Below are 20,725 nucleotides of genomic sequence, written 5' to 3'. Positions count from 1 at the left end.
TCCTTTTTATGTCAGCTGGAAAAAAATAGTGCAATGTTGTAATTAAAAATGCAGCACAGCAACCAATATTTCTAAGCAGTCCAGGTGTTTTTCATGGATTCATCTGGAATTTTCAGCTGCTGAGACCTTCTTGTGCCCAGCAGTTCTTCCATCCTACACATGAATACCCTTCACTGCTTGCTTGATACTTTCCAGCAGAGCCTTGCAATCTGGGGAATAGTCCCTTTCCAGATTGCTGTACATATCTGTGAGTGTATTCACGTATGCTTCAAAGTTCTGCTCGCTGATCGGGCCCTGAATAAAGGCAAAGGCATGACACAAAACAAAGAAATCAAAAATCAGTGGGATGTTAGCAAGAGAGAGAAGATTTTTTATTTGTGGACTAGCAGACCTGAATCTGGCTGAGATGCATGGGAACTGAGTTTTTAAAATCTAAATCAGAACTTTTTTTTTTTTGTGAAAGCAATCCATTGGAATCATGTTAAATGGACACCCCTTTTCTCTCTGCCTAGCCCTGTTTCTGTAAGTGCATTCACTTGTAATGCTAGTATACTTGCCATATTACAAACAAGTCAAAGACTTTTCTATACCATCTGCCTTGGATGTTCAAGCAAGTTGCTGCAGGCAGATATATGTAATTCTTCATCTTCTGTGGCTGCTACTCCAACATCACAAGGACGTCTGTCCAGATATCACTTTTTTTTTTGTCTTAAAACAGCAGGCATATGGAGGCTGGATTGAGTTGTGATATGATTCAAGGCAGAGACAAGTGGCTGTTTTTTTTGCTTTTACACAGGGGCTCTGTTTGTGTGTGAGTATGTGTGTTTAAACCTTTGAACATACATGGGTGATGTGATGTGATACCAGTGGTTCTTATGTGGGTAACCCATACAGTATTTATCTACTTCCCTGTTTCAACATGTGGCCCTTGGCCACAGATATTGTGGCCATAGAACAATGGGGAGCCTTTTCCCTTCTTGCCAACTGATCACTGTCATCTGGTTTGCAGCAGAAGTAGAATTTTATTTCTCTGCTGCCCTTAATGGAAGGAGACCAAGTAACTTGGTCTATATTGGTCTATACTGGCTGGCAGGGACCAGATGCTGGTTTCCAATTGGTAATATTGGCAAATAAAAGCAGTACACCGTATGCCATTGGCAAAGTCACTGTATGTGTATAGGTTCAACTCTTGGATTTGATATTTGAAAAGAAAAGCATTATCCATCTTCATGTTAGCTTTGTAAGATAGTACAGGTAGTCCTCGACTTGTAACAGTTCATTTAGTGATAGTTCAAAGTTACAGCATCACTGAGAAAAGTGGCGCATGACAGTTTTTCACACTTAACAACCATTGCAGCATCCGACTGGTCACATGATTAGAATTTGGCTGCTTTGCAGCTGGAATTTATGACAGTTGCAATCATATGATCTGTTGCCGGAATTATGTGTTCTGTTTTTGCGACCTTCTGACAAGCAAAGTCAATGGGGAAGTCAGATTCTCTTAACAACTGTGTTATTAATTTAACACTTGCGGTGATTCACAGAAAGGTCCTAAAATGGGGCAAAACTCACGTAACAAATGTTACATAAATTTAGCAACATAAATCTGGGGATCAATTGTAGTTGTAAATTGAGAATTACCTGTATATCTCTTATGTCTCTACAAGATGACTTGTCCCACTCCAAAAATATTATTCTTTTCTGTTTAAAATACTGTCGTTATTCTATCTGGAATTGCTAATACAGATTTTTCCATAATTTCACAGTGGGATTAATAGAATAGAATAGAATTGCCAAGTGTGATTAGACACACAAGGAATTTGTCTCCAGTGCATAAGCTCTTAGTGTACATACAACAATAGTGATAATGGATTATGCATCATAATTTTCCATTAGACAGCCCTGCGAGATGCTACCTTGTACTTCTCTATTCCTCAATTCTTAGAGAAAGTGCAGAATTCTTAGTCACAAACATACTGTACCATTTGTGGAAGTTGAATATCGGCAAGACTGGAGATGAGAGCTTGGCTTAAGCCAGCTAGTTCCTTCAATAGGCTCTCATTATTCTGCTCTATCAGTTTATTCTCTTCTTCTATGGTTTTCAGATTGCTCTCCATTGATGTGATCTGAATCCATAAATAAAAATGAGAGATGGCAGAATGAATAGTTAGGCTCTTGACTTAAAGCTACAACTACATATGAGAACTTGCTCTGATAGACCAAGCAGAGGAGATGCAACCCTGAGGCTCACAAAACTGTGTTAACAATATTCATCAGAAAAATGGCTAATTTTAGGGTTATTGTTTTTGAAAAAGTGTAGATAAATGGAACTTGTTTGCCACCTGCTTCTATTTCCCCTTCTCAACACTTCCACCCAGCTCCAACTTGTGGAAAGTTTCCTGTCTCCACTCTAAACAGCAGCAGGAAACCTTTAGGATGAAAAAAACAAGTATTTGTTTCCTTGCTTGTTTTATAGGAGTTCACAGGAGGATGAAAGGCCCCAATTTGACAAAATAGGAGAAGGCTTAGCGCTTGGTTAAAAATGCCTGGTTAAAAAAAAAAATGTTGCTGTTGGGCACATAGAAAAAGAAGCAAACAGACTGCTGTTTACATTGCTGATTTTTTTTTTCCTTGCAGCATCCCTGCTGACTCACTACAATAATAACAGCCTTGGTATTCGCACTAGAGCTAGATAAGGCAATGCTGTAGGACGGCTGAGATTATAACACTTCTGAATGTAAAAATAAAAGAAACAGAATAGAAAAAAAAAAGGGACCTTCTTCGAAAAAGAAAGGCTAACAAAAATATCATCTTGAATGAATCAGAGTAATTAATCCTAGATTAGCACCATTGAAACCTATATATTCTTTTAAAAAAACAAATATTTCAGATGATGCAGTACGAGTCAAGTGAGAGCTAAGCAAAGACTTTGACAGATCAGTCCATTTTGTTCAGGCTCCACTGGCCATCACAATAAGCTGCAAACTTTCCATGAGTTCCTCATCATTTTGCAATTCTCACCATTGTTTGCATGCTGCTACGGTGCCAGATTTATGAGTGCAATTATAGGACTGCACATTATGCATTACAAGCAAATCTATATTTAGGGAATATGCAGTATATAGTTAGCATTGCAAAGTTAGAGATTTAGTCACCCCTTGTAAAGGTGTTAACCAGTGGTGGGATTCAGCCAGTTTGCACCACTTCAGGAGAACCGGTTGTTAACTTTCTGAGCAGTTCGGTAAACTGGTTGTTGGAAGACATCATTAGGGCAGAAAACCGGTTGTTAAATTACTTGAATCCCACCACTGGTGTTAACTATTTGTTACAATAGAAACATCTGATGACTCTCCTGTGCTCAGGAAGAAAAGAGGGCATTCCATAAGAGAAGAGCTCCTGCAAATTGCCTACAGATTCTTTCTCACCATATTTCACTAGTAAGGGGGGGCTCAGCAAGCAGATTCCATTTAGAATTAGTGGTCTGCAGATAATCAGGCACAAGCCAGATAGGATTTTAAAGGTTACAAACAACATTTGTCTTTAAGCCAGAAATAAACCTTTGGTATTAGTCTTATAATGACAGCATGCTGCATTGTGCATTGATTGCAATTTCTTGAACTGCTCATTACATATCTATATACTATTTAAATTCTCATGCCTGTAACCTTTAATTGGGCAAAATGGTTTACCATGGAGCAGAACTTTTTCGCCACAAATAGGATAACTTAGGGAAGGTGTCAAAAATCCTGTGGAATTGAAGTTTGGCAAATTTTACAAAACATTTTATGACATACAATTTTTATCATAAAGCATTTTATGACATCAAACAAAAAGACACAAAACATTTCTTGCAGGCAACCTCTGATGTTTGACTGTGCTGTGTGCAGTTCAACGTGGGCTACTGTCAAGGCGTCTCTCTCTGAATTTTTAAAGAACTTTTCTAATACGCAAGAAGCTCTGCCAGTGTTGAAGGTATTGAGGAATCTGATAAGGAACGGGGTATCTCTGAAAAAAGGATCCAACAGGTCACAGACTGTCTAGTTCAGGGGTCTCCAAGCAAAGCTGGCTGGGGAATTCTGGGAGTTGAAGTCCTCCAGGCTTAAAGTTGCCAAAGTTGGAGACCCCTGGTCTAGCTGCATCCTAACATGATGAGGATATGACATTAGCCACAATCTTCTGTCCTAAGATTGGCCACAACTGACACCCCAGTCATAGCTGGGCAAAGGACTCACTGGTCATAGCTTTTAACTTCTGTTCTACTGGGAGATAGGATTCTGAAATTGCTTACTAGCTTTTTCTAGGGGAATCCAGCTCCTTTCACAGCCTAGAGTTGGTTTTATTCCAGAATCACTTAGCTTCAGAAGCCACTGCTACAGTCTCCAGACCCTGGATTTATATTCCATCACATATTAATGATACCAACCCCAAGCTGGTAGTTAATCTCTTCCAGAGGCTTCATGCAAATGTTAAATAAGATAGGAAAGAAAGTTGATCTCTGTGGCATCCTGTTGAATGGCTCAAACTATCTTTTGCTCCAGTCAGTCCCAAACCATCCACTTAGGAAACAAACAAATCAGCACAAAATGAACCCTGACTTCTAAGCCTCACAGATGATCCAGAAGGATACTGTGACTAACAGTATTCAAGACTGCTGAAAGATGCAGAAGGACTAAGAGGATCATGTTCTCAGGTATTTAAACCTCAACCATCATCAATAATGATCATTCTAATTTCCCACACCTGGATTGTGACTGAAAAGATTGCAGATAATCTTTCCTACAATCTATACTTCAGAAGACAACTGGAATCCCAACAAAACCACCCTGCAGACTGCTGGTAACTCTCCAAATGCCATTTGGCAGCTAGTAGAATCTATTCTATGCTGGAATGGGCTGATCTAATTAGATGTATCTCCTTGCATAGATCAGTAAAGCCAGTCAATTCCATGGTCACTGAAAAGTGATCTGTCAGTGACAATGTAGTAGCTCTTATATCTACCACCACGAGATCATGCCTCAATTGCTCCAAAGTATAAACCAGGTCTCATATGTAGCCACCTAAGCATTGGACTGTGATAACTTGGCACAAACCCACAGTTGTCATGAGCACTATGAAATCCCAAGCTGTCTCAGAATATCACCCCCCCTCAGGGATGGTTGTCTGAGATCATCTATACCAGGGGTGTCAAACTCAATTTCATTGAGGGCCACATCAGGGTTGAGTTCGACCTCGGGGAGGGGGGATGGCCAGGGGGCATGGCCAGCTCAACATCACTTGTGTTGGGAGTGCCTGTGGTGGCTCAAGTGCTCTGCCAGCAAAACTGGGCTCCCGAGCTCTGTTTTTGATTGCAACAGCTTCCGACAATCCTCTGCCAGCAACAACAGAGTTCGGGAGGGCTCCATGTGGCCCTTGCAAGCTCTGTTTTCGGGTGCAATGGCCTGCAACCATCTGCCAGCAAAAACAGAGCTTGTGAAGGCCGCATACAGCCCTACTGAGCTCTGTTTTTGCTGGCAAAGGCACTGCAGTCTTCACTGTTTCCAGGGCAGCCCTGTGGGCCAGATCTATTTATTTATTTATTTATTTATTTATTTATTTTGTCACAACAATATATGTAGGAATCATACAAAAGATTATATAGTATATAAACATATATGGGTAAATATAAGGAGGTATAAGCATATATATAGAAAGAAGAAAAGAAAAACAATAGGACAGGAACGGTAGGCACGTTTGTGCGCTTATGCACGCCCCTTATGGTCCTCTTAGGAATGGGGTGAGGTCAATAGTAGAAAGTTTTTGGATAAAGCTTTTAGGATTATGGGAAGAGACCACAGAGTCAGGTAAAGTGTTCTAAGATCTAAGCACCCCATGGGCTGGATCTGGCCCGCGGGCCTTGAATTTGACACCCCGGATCTATACTATAATCCAAGTGTCTGAATCACCCACCCATAGTGAGGGACATGTTTAAGCTCTTCTAATTCTTTTTTTCCAGTCCTTCCTTTCTCTTTACATGCTTTTTCATAAAATACAGTATTTCCCTTTTCTTCCTCCTTTCTTTTGAGTAGATCTGGCAAACAAACATTCCTAGACTCAGCCTCAAGCAGTATGAACCACTTGCCATGTTAGGATAGTCAGCATTTTAAAACTCAGCTGGTAGTGCTCAGTGGCAGCCAAGGCCTTAGTGTGGTCCAACCAGGAAGAGGCAGAGCATGTGCCAACTGGCAAATAGCACACAGGGAAGTGTTCATGTGTTGTTCATGCTGTTACCATCTGTCACTATTGCCCCCTTTTCCTGTCCTTCTGAGAATGAGCTGCACACAGAGAATGTCTGTACTGACCTGGTCACCAGTATTCTTCTTTAGCAATGGCCTTCATTCCCCTACCCCCAAACCAAGCTAACTTTCTGAAGAGTAGGAGACTCCAGATCCTTTCAAGCACTAAAAGGGGTGAGTGGGGAAAAATATCTATTATTGCTATATCTCCGTGAAATAGTTATGTTCTTACCTGCGTCTGGAGTTTCATCATGTCAGCTTCAATTTTAAGGTTGGATTCATTTAGTTCTTTAATTTCTTCATCCAAATGTCTGATTTCCTGTTCATTCTCTAAACCTGCATAAAATTTACCAGTTCAAATCAAGTATAAAATTTCTTTCTGAAAATATCCACATCTGTCTTTAGAAACACTGTGAAATTGAGGCTTACATTGGTTAGATACCCATCCATTTAACTGGAATCAAAACTAGATATAGCAATTTCATTCTACACTTATCAGAACTGATATAAAACTCTCTGTTATGACATATCAAGGACCAGGAAGTCATGAAGGGCTTCAAAAGGTTCATGCACATTCCCTACATTTCTCAATATTTTCTTTATCTTCCTGCTTTACTACTGATTTAGATGCCTGTTGTTCAGGAAGTGTTATATCTAATGGGAACACAGTTTTGATATGTAATCTATGCATCAATTTCAGCTATATTTATATATCAATTTCAGCTGTATGAAACAGGTCCAAACATTAAGCTATATGCGTTGTATTATATAGGAGTAGGGACTGCTGATCTTCCCTTGCATATCAGTAAAGAGATAAAGTGGTAAATATAAATTTATAATTAATGCTAGTACATCTATGCATATGCATAATTGTAAACTTCAATAGCTTTGAACAGGGAATCCATGGTGGCTAATCAAAATGACTATATGTTACCTATATTCAGTATCTATTGATGGAAGATAGAGAGCAACGTGTATCACATAAATACTGAGTTAAAATAAAACAGTCAAACCTTTCGCAATAATACTATTATATTCTGCCACAACAGTTCTTATAATTATCAGTAAATGATAATGGTTGATACTATATTTATGCAATCTAATCTCCTTACCTCCATTTGCTTTCAATTTAACAGTCATTAGTTCTTCAGATATTTTGCCTTTTTTTAAGGCTTGTGCATTCAGGGGACATCCAGACAAACTAAAAAGAGTAGGAAAGGGGACCTATATGAAAGTTGAAACATATTTTGATTGCCACAACTCAGCTTCCAACATCTTGTCAGTATAAATCTGTTTTACTGTGCTTTCCATTATGCTCCACCCTGATAATAATGTTAATACAATAGCATTTGTTGTATATGAATTCCAGTGACATGCCTATAATTGTCTTCTCTTTCAACTCATTGTTCAGTTCTATTATGACTGAACCTTGATAGCACTTGCTTCAAAGCACCAAATCTGATATTTTTGCACTATTGTTTTACTAACAGCCACACCAGCTACGTTCATGCTGGGAAATCTATGACCTTGAAGTCACATTAGAAGATCAACAGAACAAATTATGCACATCTTATGATGCCCATTCTTCAAAGATCTATAAAATATTAGTTCAGTGATTTGATCCTAAGAATAATTTATTGTTATATAGTATTCATAAGTATTCATTAACAGTTCTAGCCTCGATCATCCCTGAAAGATAAGCTATTTAAAATGCATGCAAAATCAGTTGAATAGGATTGTCAAATAAACAAAACTTCATTGATTTATAGAGAGAAGGGGAAAAAAGGGAATAAAAACAATTGGATACCTTCTGTGAGTGACAAAAACATTATTAACGTGACCCAGCCCATTGCAGCCTGGCAAGGGGCAGTGTGGTAACTCTTGCTTGTTCAACTTCCAGGGGAGTGAAGATCCATTGAGAGGACTTTCCTTCTGTCTCTTGGTAGCCATGGGACAACCTGAAGCTGTGCGATGGGAAGTGTATTTACCTGATACATGACCTTGGCCATCACAGCCGAGCACTGGACATCTGTAGGAGCACAGCAAAACTGATATTTGTCTAAAGACCTCTCTTCAGAGAGAAAATAAATTCAAATTAGCAAAATAATATGCACCTCCAGGATTTTTAATTGAAAGCTCTTAGCATATTGATTCAGTGGTGGGTTTCAAAATTCTTTACTACCAGTTTGTGGGTGTGGCTTGATGGGTGTGGCATGGCTTGGTGGGCATGGCTTGGTGGGTGTGGCAGGGGAAAGAATACTGTAAAATTTCCATTACCTCCCAAATCCAGGGGAAGGATACTGGCAAAATCCCCATTTTCTCCTGATCACCTGGGACTTGGGATGGGGGCAGAGCCAGTCAGAATTTTTACTTCTCTGACCTACTCAAAATTTCTGCTACCGGTTCTCCAGAACTGGTCAGAATCTGCTGAAACCCACCTCTGCTTTGATCTCATAAATGACATAAGTCACCAGAGCTATAATGTGGGTTGCTTTGGAGTGAGTGTCCTGTGTTAACCCATGTTATATCTTGGCATTTTCTGTGAACTTAACTTTGTGTAAACCCACTCATTGTATTTAGTGAACAAGCCAAGGTTAGTCTACCAGAGCCACTTTAAAAGATTTAAAATATCAAACTCTCAATTCATAGAGACTTGACAGTTATTACATTTATCAGCATCTATAATTGCATGGATACATGGAAACTCTGGGTAGGAAAAAAATTACTGCGATTACATGCTACATTACACCTTTTTTACAATATCAATAATATTGGTGTTCACTGAAACCATAAGACTAGTTTTTGTAACTTTATTTCAATTTGTTAGTACATATGCATGCAGTATGTGGACCGAGAACTACCAGAAGTACAGGCAGGATTTCGAAGAGGTAGAGGAACTAGAGATCAAATTGCCAACATACGCTGGATCATGGAGAAAGCTAGGGAGTTCCAGAAAAACATCTACTTTTGCTTCATTGACCATGCTAAAGCCTTTGTGTGGGTCACAACAAATTGTGGCCAGTTCTTAAAGAGATGGGAGTACCAAACCATCTTATTTGTCTCTTGAGAAACCTGTATGCAGGTCAAGAAGCAACAGTGAGAACTGAACACGGAACCACTGATTGGTTCAAAATTGGGAAAGGAGTCTGGCAAGGCTGTATACTATCACTCTGCCTATTTAACTTATATGCAGAACACATCATGAGAAAGGTGGGGCTGGATGAATCAAAAGTTGGAATTAAGATTGCCGGGAGAAATATCAATAACCTCAGACATGCAGATGATACTATTCTAATGGCAGAAAGCGAAGAGGAACTAAAAAGCCTCTTGATGCCGGTGAAGGAGGAAAGTGCAAAAGTTGGCTTGAAACTCAACATTAAGAAAACTAAGATCATGGCATCTGGCCCTCTCAATTCCTGGCAGATAGATGGTGAAGAAATGGAGGGAGTGACAGATTTTATTTTCCTGGGCTCCAAGATCACCGCAGATGGGGACTGCAGCCAAGAAATTAAAAGACACTTTCTCCTGGGGAGGAAAGCTATGGCAAATCTAGACAGCGTACTAAAAAACAGAGACATCACCCTGCCAACAAAAGCGCGTATAATCAAGGCTATGGTTTTCCCAGTTGCAATGTATGGCTGTGAAGGTTGGACCATAAGAAAGGCTGAGCGCCAAAGAATTGAGGCCTTTGAATGATGGTGCTATAGAAGACTCCTTTGAGTCCCTTGGACTGCAAGGTGAACAAAAAAGTCAGTCCCAGAAGAGACTGCTCTTTAGAAGGCCAGATCCTGAAGATGAAACTGAAATACTTTGGCCACCTAATGAGAAGGAAGGACTCACTGGAGAAGAGCCTAACACTGGGAAAGATTGAGGGCAAAAGAAGAAAGGGACAACAGAGAATGAGGTGGCTGGATGGAGTCACTGAAGCAGTAGGCGTGAGCTTAAATGGACTTCAGGGATGGTAGAGGATAGGAAGGCCTGGAGGAACGTTGTCCATGGGGTCATGATGGGTCGGACACGACTTCACAACTTTGCAACTAACAACAACAACAATACATGCATATCTTAGTGAGATCAACTGGGGTGTGTTCTGTGTTTTATCACAAATCTTTGGAAGCCTACTTACTTAAGTTCAGGATCTTCTTTCTCTTCCTTTGTAGGAGTCACTTTCAGACCACTTTTCCTGGCCCGAGGACAGCCAGACAAACTAAAGAAAAGTATGCAAAGCAGTTTATTTCTCTTCCTGACTTCCTAATCTTTTACTTTTGAATAAGTAAAGGGTCCGTACCTTCTGTGAGAGGCATAATTTCCTGTCACATGACCAGAGCCATCACATCCAGGAGTGGGACACCTATCAAACAAAATACAGAGAAAAAGAAGAAATGTTTAAATGAATCCGACCTTATTAAATTGAGAACTTTAGCAAAACTTTAGCAAAAGTTTCTGTAAAAAAAACTTTTGTATGTATATTTAAAAATTCCTTTTCACCCCTATGAGTGGTATGTGTCTTTCTCAATCATGGAGATTCTGCCAGAGGCTTAGGAGTTTGAAGGTTCTGCATAGTATCTTAGCCGTTCCTAGCACTGCATGCATCTGGACAGAAAGCTTTGATCTTCTTCCTGACATTTGTTGGAACCATTGTTCCAGTTTGGCAGCCCTGAAATGCTCCTATCACCACAGGGACCATTCGGCCTTTACTTTCGACATCCTCTCCAGTTTTCACTTCTGGTGTGATACTTCTCCAGCTTCTCATATTCCCTCTTCCTGATGTTGCTGTCACTTGGCACCACTACATCTATTACCAGCTCTGACTTCTGCTTCTTGTCTACCATCATGATGTCTGATTGATTGGCCAGTACCTGTGTGTCCATCTGGATCTGAAAACCCCACAGAATCTTAGTCCTGTTATTCTCTACGACTTTCTGTTGAATAGCCCATCTGAACTGGGGACAGTCCAACTCATACACAGTGCAGATATTCCTGTACACAGGCCAGTTGCTTGGTTGTGCCGCTGTTCTTATCTGTATCTTACACCCTGCCACTATGGGCTTGACTGTATCTGAGGCCACTCTGCACAGCCTGCACCACTCTACACAGGTGCTTGATGCTAGTTCTTATGCTGGTATGATCAGTGCTTCAATGCTGTCTTTTAATCAAACTGCAACTTTTCTTATGAATTGTTCTGTTAGCAATTTATAAGGAGGCTTCAATGGTTGCTGTAAAGTGCTGATATATTGCCCACAAGTAACTCCTGACACATACCTTAGGCTGGAGAACCAGTTATTTGAATTAAAAAAAAATCTGAAGATAGAATATGTTGCATCTGTATCTATAGTATATGAATTTTTTTAAAATTATACGTATGTTTCCAGATTCACTTCCAGTACAATCATATAAAAGCATTAACAAAACATAAAGCACATCACTCTACATAGTGATGGTATGCATATCACATCCAAAAATTGTGATATGCATACCCTGTCCCAGAGTAATTTCTGCACTCTTCAAACATGAAACGCCAGGTAAAAAAACTCAGGTTTGACTGTCCTATAGAAAACTGTAAAAAGAACATTGTCTTGGCCTCTAAAGTCAGGTGTTCCAAAGGAGAGAGAAGTAATTTATAGAGCAGTGTGTTATGCCTCTCTCCTTTAATCTTTTCTGAAGTTTCTAACGTATTTCTCTGGACTGAATGCAATTGAACAGATCAACTGGATAGCTCAGGCTGGTAAAGCCTGTTATTAAGAACACAAAGCCTGCAATTACTGCAGGTTCAAGCCCGGCCCAAGGTTGACTCAGCCTTCCATCCTTTATAAGGTAGGTAAAATGAGGACCCAGATTGTTGGGGGGGCAATAAGTTGACTTTGTAAAAATATACAAATAGAATGAGACTATTGCCTTATACACTGTAAGCCGCCCTGAGTCTTCGGAGAAGGGCGGGGTATAAATGTAAACAAAAAAACAACAACAAAAAAAAACTCAAGAGTCAATCTTTGAGATTCACAATACTGTCTAGGATCAGGATTGGAGTATCTTACTAGAACAGAATTTCCATATAGCCATACATTTCCAGAAGAGTTTATTCCTGATTTAGAATAGAATAGAATAGAATAGAATAGAATAGAATAGAATAGAATAGAATAGAATAGAATAGAATTTATTGGCCAAGTGTGATTGGACACACAAGGAATTTGTCTTGGTGCATATGCTCTCAGTGTACATAAAAGAAAAGATACGTTCATCAAGGTACAACATTTACAACACAATTGATGATCAATATATCAATATAAATCATAAGGATTGCCAGCAACAAGTTATAGTCATACAGTCATAAGTGGAAAGAGATTGGTGATGGGAACTATGAAACGATTAATAGTAGTGCAGATTCAGTAAATAGTCTGACAGTGTTGAGGGAATTATTTGTTTAGCAGAGTGATGGCCTTCGGGAAAAAACTGTTCTTGTGTCTAGTTGTTCTGGTGTGCAGTGCTCTATAGCGTCGTTTTGAGGTAGGAGTTGAAACAGTTTATGTCCAGGATGCGAGGGTCTGTAAATATTTTCACGGCTCTTCTTGATTCGTGCAGTATACAGGTCCTCAATGGAAGGCAAGTTGGTAGCAATTATTTTTCTGCAGTTCTAATTATCCTCTGAAGTCTGTGTTTTTCTTGTTGGGTTGCAGAACCGAACCAGACAGTTATAGAGGTGCAAATGACAGACTCAATAATTCCTCTGTAGAACTGGATCAGCAGCTCCTTGGGCAGTTTGAGCTTACTGAGTTGGCGCAGAAAGAACATTCTTTGTTGTCCTTTTTAATGATGTTTTGATGTTAGCTGTCCATTTGAGATCTTGCGATATGATAGAACCCAGAAATTTGAAGGTTTCTACTGTTGATACTGTGTTGTCAAGTATTGTGAGAGGTGGAAGTATGGAAGGGTTTTCCTAAAATCTACCACCATTTCTACGGTTTTGAGTGTGTTCAGTTCCAGATTGTTTTGGTTGCACCACAAGGCTAGTCGTTCGACCTCTCGTCTATATGCGGATTCGTCATTGTCTCGAATGAGACCAATCACTGTTGTGTCATCTGCGAACTTCAGTAGCTTAACAAATGGATCATTGGAGGTGCAGTCATTGGTATACAGAGAGAAGAGAAGTGGGGAGAGCACACAGCCTTGGGGGGCCCCTGTGCTAATTGTACAGGTATTTGATGTGATCTTGCTTAGCTTCACCTGCTGCTTCCTGTTTGTTAGGAAGCTTGTGATCCACTTACAAGTCTGTTCCGGTACCTGTAGCTGGTTTAGCTTAGTTAGAAGAATGTCTGGAATGATGGTATTGAATGCTGAACTAAAGTCTACAAAAGGGACCCTTGCATAGGTCTTTGGAGACTCAAGATGTTGTAGGATGTAGTGCAGAGCCATATTAACAGCATCATCTGTTGATCTATTTGCTCGGTATGCAAATTGCAAGGGGTCTAAAAGCGGATTCGTGATGGTTTTCAGGTAGGAAAGCACTAGCCTTTCAAAGGTTTTCATGACTACAGATGTTAGAGCAACTGGTCTGTAGTCATTCAGTTCCTTGATGGTGGGCTTCTTGGCACTGGGATGATGGTAGGCGTTTGAAGCAAGAAGGAACATAGCACATCTCTAGTGATTTATTGAAAATATGGGTGAAGATGGGGCCAATTGGTCAGCACAGACTTTTAAGCAAGAAGGAGTTATCTTGTCTGGGCCTGGCGCTTTTCCTGGCTTTTGTCTGTGAAATAGGTCCTGCACTTCCTTTTCTGTGATCACTAGGGGTTGTGAACCCAATGAAATGGGGTCAGTTGTAGGAGGCTTGGCTGTTGTTGCTGTGTCTGAGATGGGGTTGTGGAGATAGGTGGCTGTAGTTTCCTTTCAAACCTGCAGTAAAACTCATTCAGGTCATCTGCCAGTTGTTGATTACCTTCAGCCTGGGAAGGAGGTTTGCCATAGCCGGTGATATTTTTAAGAGTTTTCCACATGTTTGCTGGTTCATTTGCTGAAAATTGATTCTTTAGCTTTTCAGAGTAGCTTCTTGTTGCTGCTCTTATCTCCTTGTTAGTGCATTTCTGGCCTGATTGTACAGCATTTTATCACCTTTTCTGTAGGCTTCCTCTTTGGAATGTCGTAGCTGCTTAAGTTTAGGTGTAAACCAAGGTTTGTTATTACTGTGTATTCGCAAGTTCCTTGTAGGTACATAGGTCTTCACAGAAGCTGACATATGATGTTACAGTATCTGTGAGTTCATCCAGGTCTGCAGAGGTATCTTTAAAATATTCCAATCAGTGCAGTCAAAACATGCCTGTAGCTTTAATTCTGATTCCTCCGTCCAGGTTTTCACTGATTTAATTATTGGTTTTATGGCTTTAAGTCTTTGCCTGTAAGCAGGTACAAGGTGAATCATGCAATGATCAGAGTGTCCTACAGCTGCACGTGGTAAAGACCGATAGGCATCTTTTAGTGTTGTGTAGCAGTGGTCTAGAGTATTCTTGCCTCTGGTGGGACAATTGACATGCTGAAAGTATTTTGGTAGTTCTTTCCTTAAGTTTGCCTTGTTTAGATCTCCCAAAACAATGGCCAGTGAATCAGGGTGTTTGGCTTCAGCCTCCATGATTTGGTCAGCTAGAGTTCGTAATGCCTCGTTTACACAGGCTTGTGGTGGGACATAAACAGCAATTAGAAGAAATGAGGAAAATTCACGAGGCGAATAGTAAGGTTTGCAATTGATAATTAGAGTCTCTAAATTGTTGTCACAGAATTTGTAAATTATGTTAAAATCTTGACACCAGGTTGAATTAATATATAGGCATAAGCCTCCTCCTTTCTTTTTACCAGATGTTTCTGGAACCCTGTCTTAACAGATTTCTTAACAGACATGCAGTAGTTATGCACTTCCATCATGTACTTTAAACTTGACCTTGGACAAAAGTCTTATTCTTCAGCTCAAAGCTACTGTACCGAAAGCAGATGACCAGGTGAATAGAAAACATCCAAATGTCAATAGCTAAATTCAGCCTTCCTCTTCATCCTCTTATTATTTGTCAGTGGGATTTACCACTGTTTTTTTTAAAAAAATACATTAAGATTCAACTATTATTATTGATCCTAATATAATGTTCAACTATTGTTAATGATCCTAATAGAATTATTATTATTATCATTTTTAATTATTATTTACTTTATTAAACATGAGAATTATGTTTAAGTCTAGCTTTGTAATCAGTTTGGGTGATTTTGCTGCATTTGCATATTAAATGTGAAACAGTTTTGACATTATTATTATTAGTAGTAGTAGTAGTAGCAGCAGCAGTTGCTTTATTGCACTCATAGCAGCATCTAATTTATGGGACTTTTGGATCAGCCTGTTCTCCATGCAATCAAACTGGTGGGTCTGGATCATTTTAATGTTTATACTATTAGAAACTGATCTGCAAAATGGGGGGAATAAGTCTACCACCACTGTTGTCATTGTAGTCCTCCAGAAGACAGAGGACAAGGGTTTTACCACAATGCTTATCTAATTGGATCCTTTCCCACCCATGAGCATATCCGTCTAAACTTTCCATCATGCAATTTTAATTACAAGAGATTTGGAAAGGCTTAATTAAGCTGAAGAAAGAAAAAATTCCTGGTAAAAGTGATTTATGATGTTTGAAAAAAGAGAGTACAAATAACCTTACTTGCTGCTCTTATTAAATAATGGATTTTGAGGAAAGAAAACCCTGTAAAGAAACATATCAGTCAATACCTCCCCTTTCTTTGGAACAAATACATACTTAAGCTCTTGAGAATTGGCCGCCATTAAGGATTTTAACGTCTTGTCAGCCAAAGGACATCCAGAAACACTAAGAAAATGAAATGCAAGAGAATTTTAAGGATACTGTAACAAAATGATAATTAAAAAGATTACTGTTTTTTTTATTTTAAAAATAAATTAAAAGCTTAACCAAAGTAAAAGGCACCAAATCTAAGGCTTGAGGATTATTATTATTATTATTTTTGTAATGTAAGTTCTATTAAGTACATGCAGGTGAAGGAGATCGTGTGAATTACCAAATCCAAAGTATTTAGGATCTTACAGATTAAAATATATTTTAAATTGGGCTCAGAAAATACATTGGTCTTGGTAAATACATAGCTATTATTACAACTGCCGATTGCAATCTTGCATCTTTATAGTTTGTTAAATGCTCTCACATTTCATTTTTTTACCTGCGGTGAGATGCATAGTTTCCTGTCACGTGACCACTGCCATCGCATCCTGGAGTTGGACACCTAAGAAAATAAAGTGAACCAGTCAGACACAAATTAATTGGGAGAGAGAGAAAACAATGGGTTCTCTTTAAGAAAAAAAAGCATAAGAGGGAATAACTATCTTCTGCTGGAGGAACCATGTTCTGCTGTTCTCCATGATCATATCTCAAGTAATTGTGTTTTCTTTGCTGATGATGTCAAACTATTTAACACCACAGACAATACATCTATCATTCAAAAAGACCTTGATCATCTAACTGCTTGGTCTAAAACTTGGCAACTCCAAATCTCAACCAGCAAATGCTCAGTCTTACATATTGGAAAAAAGAACCCAAATACTAAGTACATACTTGATGGACATTACCTTACAGATGACCCCCATCCCGTTAAAGACCTTGGAGTTTTCATGTCAAATGATCTAAGTGCCAAAGCCCACTGCAACTACATTGCAAAAAAGGCTCTAAGAGTTGTTAACCTAATCTTGCATAGCTTCTTTTCCAAAAACACTACACTACTAACCAGAGCATATAAAACATTTGCTAGACCAATTCTAGAATACAGCTCGCCTGTTTGGAATCCTCACCACATCTCTGACATCAATACAATTGAACGTGTCCAGAAATATTGTACAAGAAGTGTTCTCCATTTCTCTGAAAACAACAAAATACCGTATGCCACCAGACTTGAAATCCTAGGCTTAGAAAACTTGGAACTACGTCGCCTTTGACAAGACCTAAGTTTAACTCATAGAATCTTCTATTGTAATGTCCTTCCTGTTAAAGACTACTTCAGCTTTAATTGCAATAATATAAGAGCAACCAATAGATTTAAACTTAATGTTAACCGCTTTAATCTAGACTGCAGAAAATATGACTTCTGTAACAGAATCATTAGTGCTTGGAACACTTTACCTGACTCTGTGGTCTCTTCCCATAATCCTAAATTCTTTAACCAAAAACTTTTCTTCCTTTTTAACTGCTAGTGGGGGTTTGAACTGATTGGGTGGGAGCTTGGCTGTGCTCTGATTGGATGGGGGTTTTTTGTGCTCTGATTGGCTGGGGGTGTGTCCTGTTTGGGTGAGGGCTTGGTTGTGCTCAGATTAGTCTGAGTTGCAGGGGCATTTGAGCTGGTGAGCTGCATTGCTGTTGTTTGGCTTCGTGTTTGTGGTCGTGCTACATCTTCATAGTGGGTGTCTGTCTGCTGTATGTATGGATTGGAGAGGTTTGAAATGGCTAATGTTGCAGCTGCGGTCTGGCTTCTGGTCCTTGGTCGTGCTTCCTGATCAGTGTGGGTTTGGGTCTGCTTTCTGGGTGGATGTGTGGTGGTGACATCCTGTGTGGATCTCGTGAGTGTGGGTCTGGTGTCATTCCTCGTGTTAGGGACTCGTTTGTCAATAAGGGCGGGTTTCCAAATGGCTGGTAGACGGGAGGTATCATCTCGTTTGTTCATGCTGTGTGGGCGTTTTTCTATCTCGATGGCTTCTCTCACCCAAACAGGACACACCCCCAGCCAATCAGAGCACAAAAAAACCACCATCCAATCAGAGCACAGCCAAGCTCCCACCCAATCAATTCAAACCCCCACTAGCAGTTAAAAAGGAAGAAACAGCTGCAATCACACATTGCTCCCAGAAGCACGAAGCTGAAGCCTGAAGATGACGAATGAGACTTCGTCGAAACATCACCAAGACACTTCCAATTTTACGCGGGAGAAAACCCGAATAACCAAAGACCTACATATATATATATATGCTTATACCTCCTAATATTAACTCATATATATATTTATATGTTATATAACCTTTTGTATGATGCTTATATATATTGTTGTGACAAAATAAATAAATAATAAATAAATAAATATTGCAGTAGGGTTGGCACAGTTGTTTTGGAAGGTACCTGTGTACAAGCAACACTCATAGTACCGGCAATATAAAGTGGCTATATATTCATTGACATGCATGGATAATTTGGTAAACCACTTGAAGCAACTGCACAGAGTCTTCTAGAACAGTGTTTCTCAACCTTTTAGCAACTTTGAGGTGTTTTGACTTCAACACTCAGAATTCCTCAAGCAAATAGGTGGAGAATTCTGGAAATTGAAGTCCAGACATCTTAAAGTTGCTAAGATTGAGAAACACTCTTCTAAAGGATGTTCCTGCCTCTGGGTTTTGTGGAGAGGCATTCCATGCTTTCTGAAGTGTTCCTTCAAATGCTTTATATAATTCTATGTGTTAGTAATGAGGAAGTTGTCTCTTCTTTCTGCCCTTGCAATGGACTTTAGTGAAGACTCTTTTTATGGGTAAGCAAGCTCATATTTCCAATATTTCTGGGAGGGGGGAGGGAGGGAGAGGGAGAGAGAGAGAGAGAGAAATTCTCTCCATATGCCTGGTTTAATTTCTCTTTATCAGGACCTGAACCTTAGTTCAAATCCTGGTTTGAAAAAAAATTAAACTTCTCCTAATAGTTGGAAACAGTGACCCCACTTTAACAGTGACTAGTTAAAAAAAAAGAAAAATAAATGAAGTTTACTATTGGTTTAGCCGATGCTGCTATTACCTGTTGTAAAAAGCCAAAAGTTCCACATATATGGCAGAAAGGAATGGGGAAAGAGAAAAGCAGGCATAGAAGGCTATGTGTGAATGATAGAAAAACATGTAAGAGTGAAAATATAGACTTGCTGAGAAATCAGATAATATTACTGTTTATTTTAATAGTGTTTTAATTGGAGGTGCACTTAGTTTAATTCTATAAAATACCTTCTCATGATTGTCTTCCTTTCTAGCTCCTTATAGCTGCCTTAATGGTAGCTAGTAACATTATAATGATTACTAATTAGTATAACAAGAGCAGCTGAACTGAGGTCCCAAGAAGAGGAGGGAAAGACTAGTTTGTGTGGGGAAAATGCTGCTTTAATGTAATAAACATGGATTATAATGCTATAAGTATTTTCACTGAGATGCATCTGCATGTTTGATAGGGGAAAAATGAAGATGGAAGCTGCAAAGTTATAGCCCAAAGAGATGAAAATGTATTGTTTTAATATAAAGTAACTAAACCATTTAATTATTCAGTCAGTTATCCAGTAATGAGTTGAGGCTTCTAACATTTTTTCAATTTTCTTTTCTAATAATTAACTGATTACAACTTTCGGTAATGTCCTTAAACCACCAGTGAATAACCCCATTGTAGCTGCTTAATAGCATTTCAAAAATAAACAATGTATAGTTTCTTTTAAGTAGCAGCATAACACATTTGATAACCTAGTTCATTCTGTGGAATACAAATTGCCTTGGTATAATATAATCATTGAAGAGGTCATTAATATTCTAAAAGATATAATCCATATTTATATTGGTATTGTAATTGAGCTTCAGAAGGAATTTCTCTTTATAATTGCTGTTGTCATTCTTAATATTTCCTCATGATGGAGCCATTTGCATTACTAATTCTATCAGCAAATATCTGGTAAAAGTTCCTTGCTCTGAGTGTTACTTTTAGACCTTTTACATACTTGTATTGAAACGTATTTCAGTTAAATTGCACAGCCGAGCATATTTTGGATGCACATTAGCAAGCAAAACATTACTGGATGCTTTAAAATCTAATGCAAGGTTTACAAGGTATGTAAGTTATTATATGCAGAGTTTAATTATAATCTGTGCTTATTGTGTTAAACCATTGGGGATCCTGGGAATTAACATTGTACAAGTGGAGTTCTTGAATCATTGAATGAAAAATATTTTTAATCTAATAAATTTTATTAATATTTCCTTCATACAGGAAAACTAAGCCATAACTGATGCAATGTATATGTAATTGTCTGTCTGTCTGTCTGTCTTGTCTGTCTGTCTACTCACGTGATCAGTTCCTTTTTGAGATCTCTTGAATGGACCTTGGGTTTTGGACTAGGTTCCGAGATGTCTGAAGATTTTTTTTCCTCCAGGCTTTCAGGACAGATTGCAGGATCTTTCTGAAATAATAGAAGAGACGGTTATGTTGAAGAACTGCTATCTTTTAATTCATTTCTCCCCAACCTGATGCCACCCAGAAGTTGTGGACTATACCAAGGGTCCCCAACCTTGGCAACTTTAAGCCTGGAGGATTTCAACTCCTAGAATTCCCCAGCCAGCTTTGCTGGCTGGGGTATTCTGGGAGTTGAAGACCTCCAGGCTTAAAGTTGCCAAGGTT

The 20,725-nt window shown here is 39.0% G+C and overlaps 1 protein-coding gene across 1 annotated transcript in view; it reads right to left on the bottom strand.

Annotated features, from left to right (window-relative positions):
• Positions 1–153: 153 nt before the first annotated feature.
• ST18 (ST18 C2H2C-type zinc finger transcription factor) overlaps positions 154–20,725 on the bottom strand; it is a 95,382-nt gene continuing 74,810 nt past the window's right edge. Inside the window, exons 11-20 of the mRNA XM_058174469.1 lie at positions 20,395–20,507; positions 16,494–16,556; positions 16,058–16,126; positions 10,561–10,623; positions 10,399–10,479; positions 8,080–8,301; positions 7,385–7,473; positions 6,505–6,608; positions 1,983–2,126; positions 154–294 (exon numbers count right to left, since the gene is read on the bottom strand). Coding sequence (XP_058030452.1) covers positions 154–294; positions 1,983–2,126; positions 6,505–6,608; positions 7,385–7,473; positions 8,080–8,301; positions 10,399–10,479; positions 10,561–10,623; positions 16,058–16,126; positions 16,494–16,556; positions 20,395–20,507 — 1,089 coding nt within the window. The remainder of the gene's footprint in view (positions 295–1,982; positions 2,127–6,504; positions 6,609–7,384; positions 7,474–8,079; positions 8,302–10,398; positions 10,480–10,560; positions 10,624–16,057; positions 16,127–16,493; positions 16,557–20,394; positions 20,508–20,725) is intronic.

This window comes from Ahaetulla prasina, chromosome 3 (assembly GCF_028640845.1).
Source record: "Ahaetulla prasina isolate Xishuangbanna chromosome 3, ASM2864084v1, whole genome shotgun sequence".
In the NCBI taxonomy this organism is placed as follows: Eukaryota; Metazoa; Chordata; class Lepidosauria; order Squamata; family Colubridae; genus Ahaetulla; species Ahaetulla prasina.
Note: the sequence above shows the minus strand (reverse complement) of the source record. Positions and strands in the feature narration are given on the sequence as shown.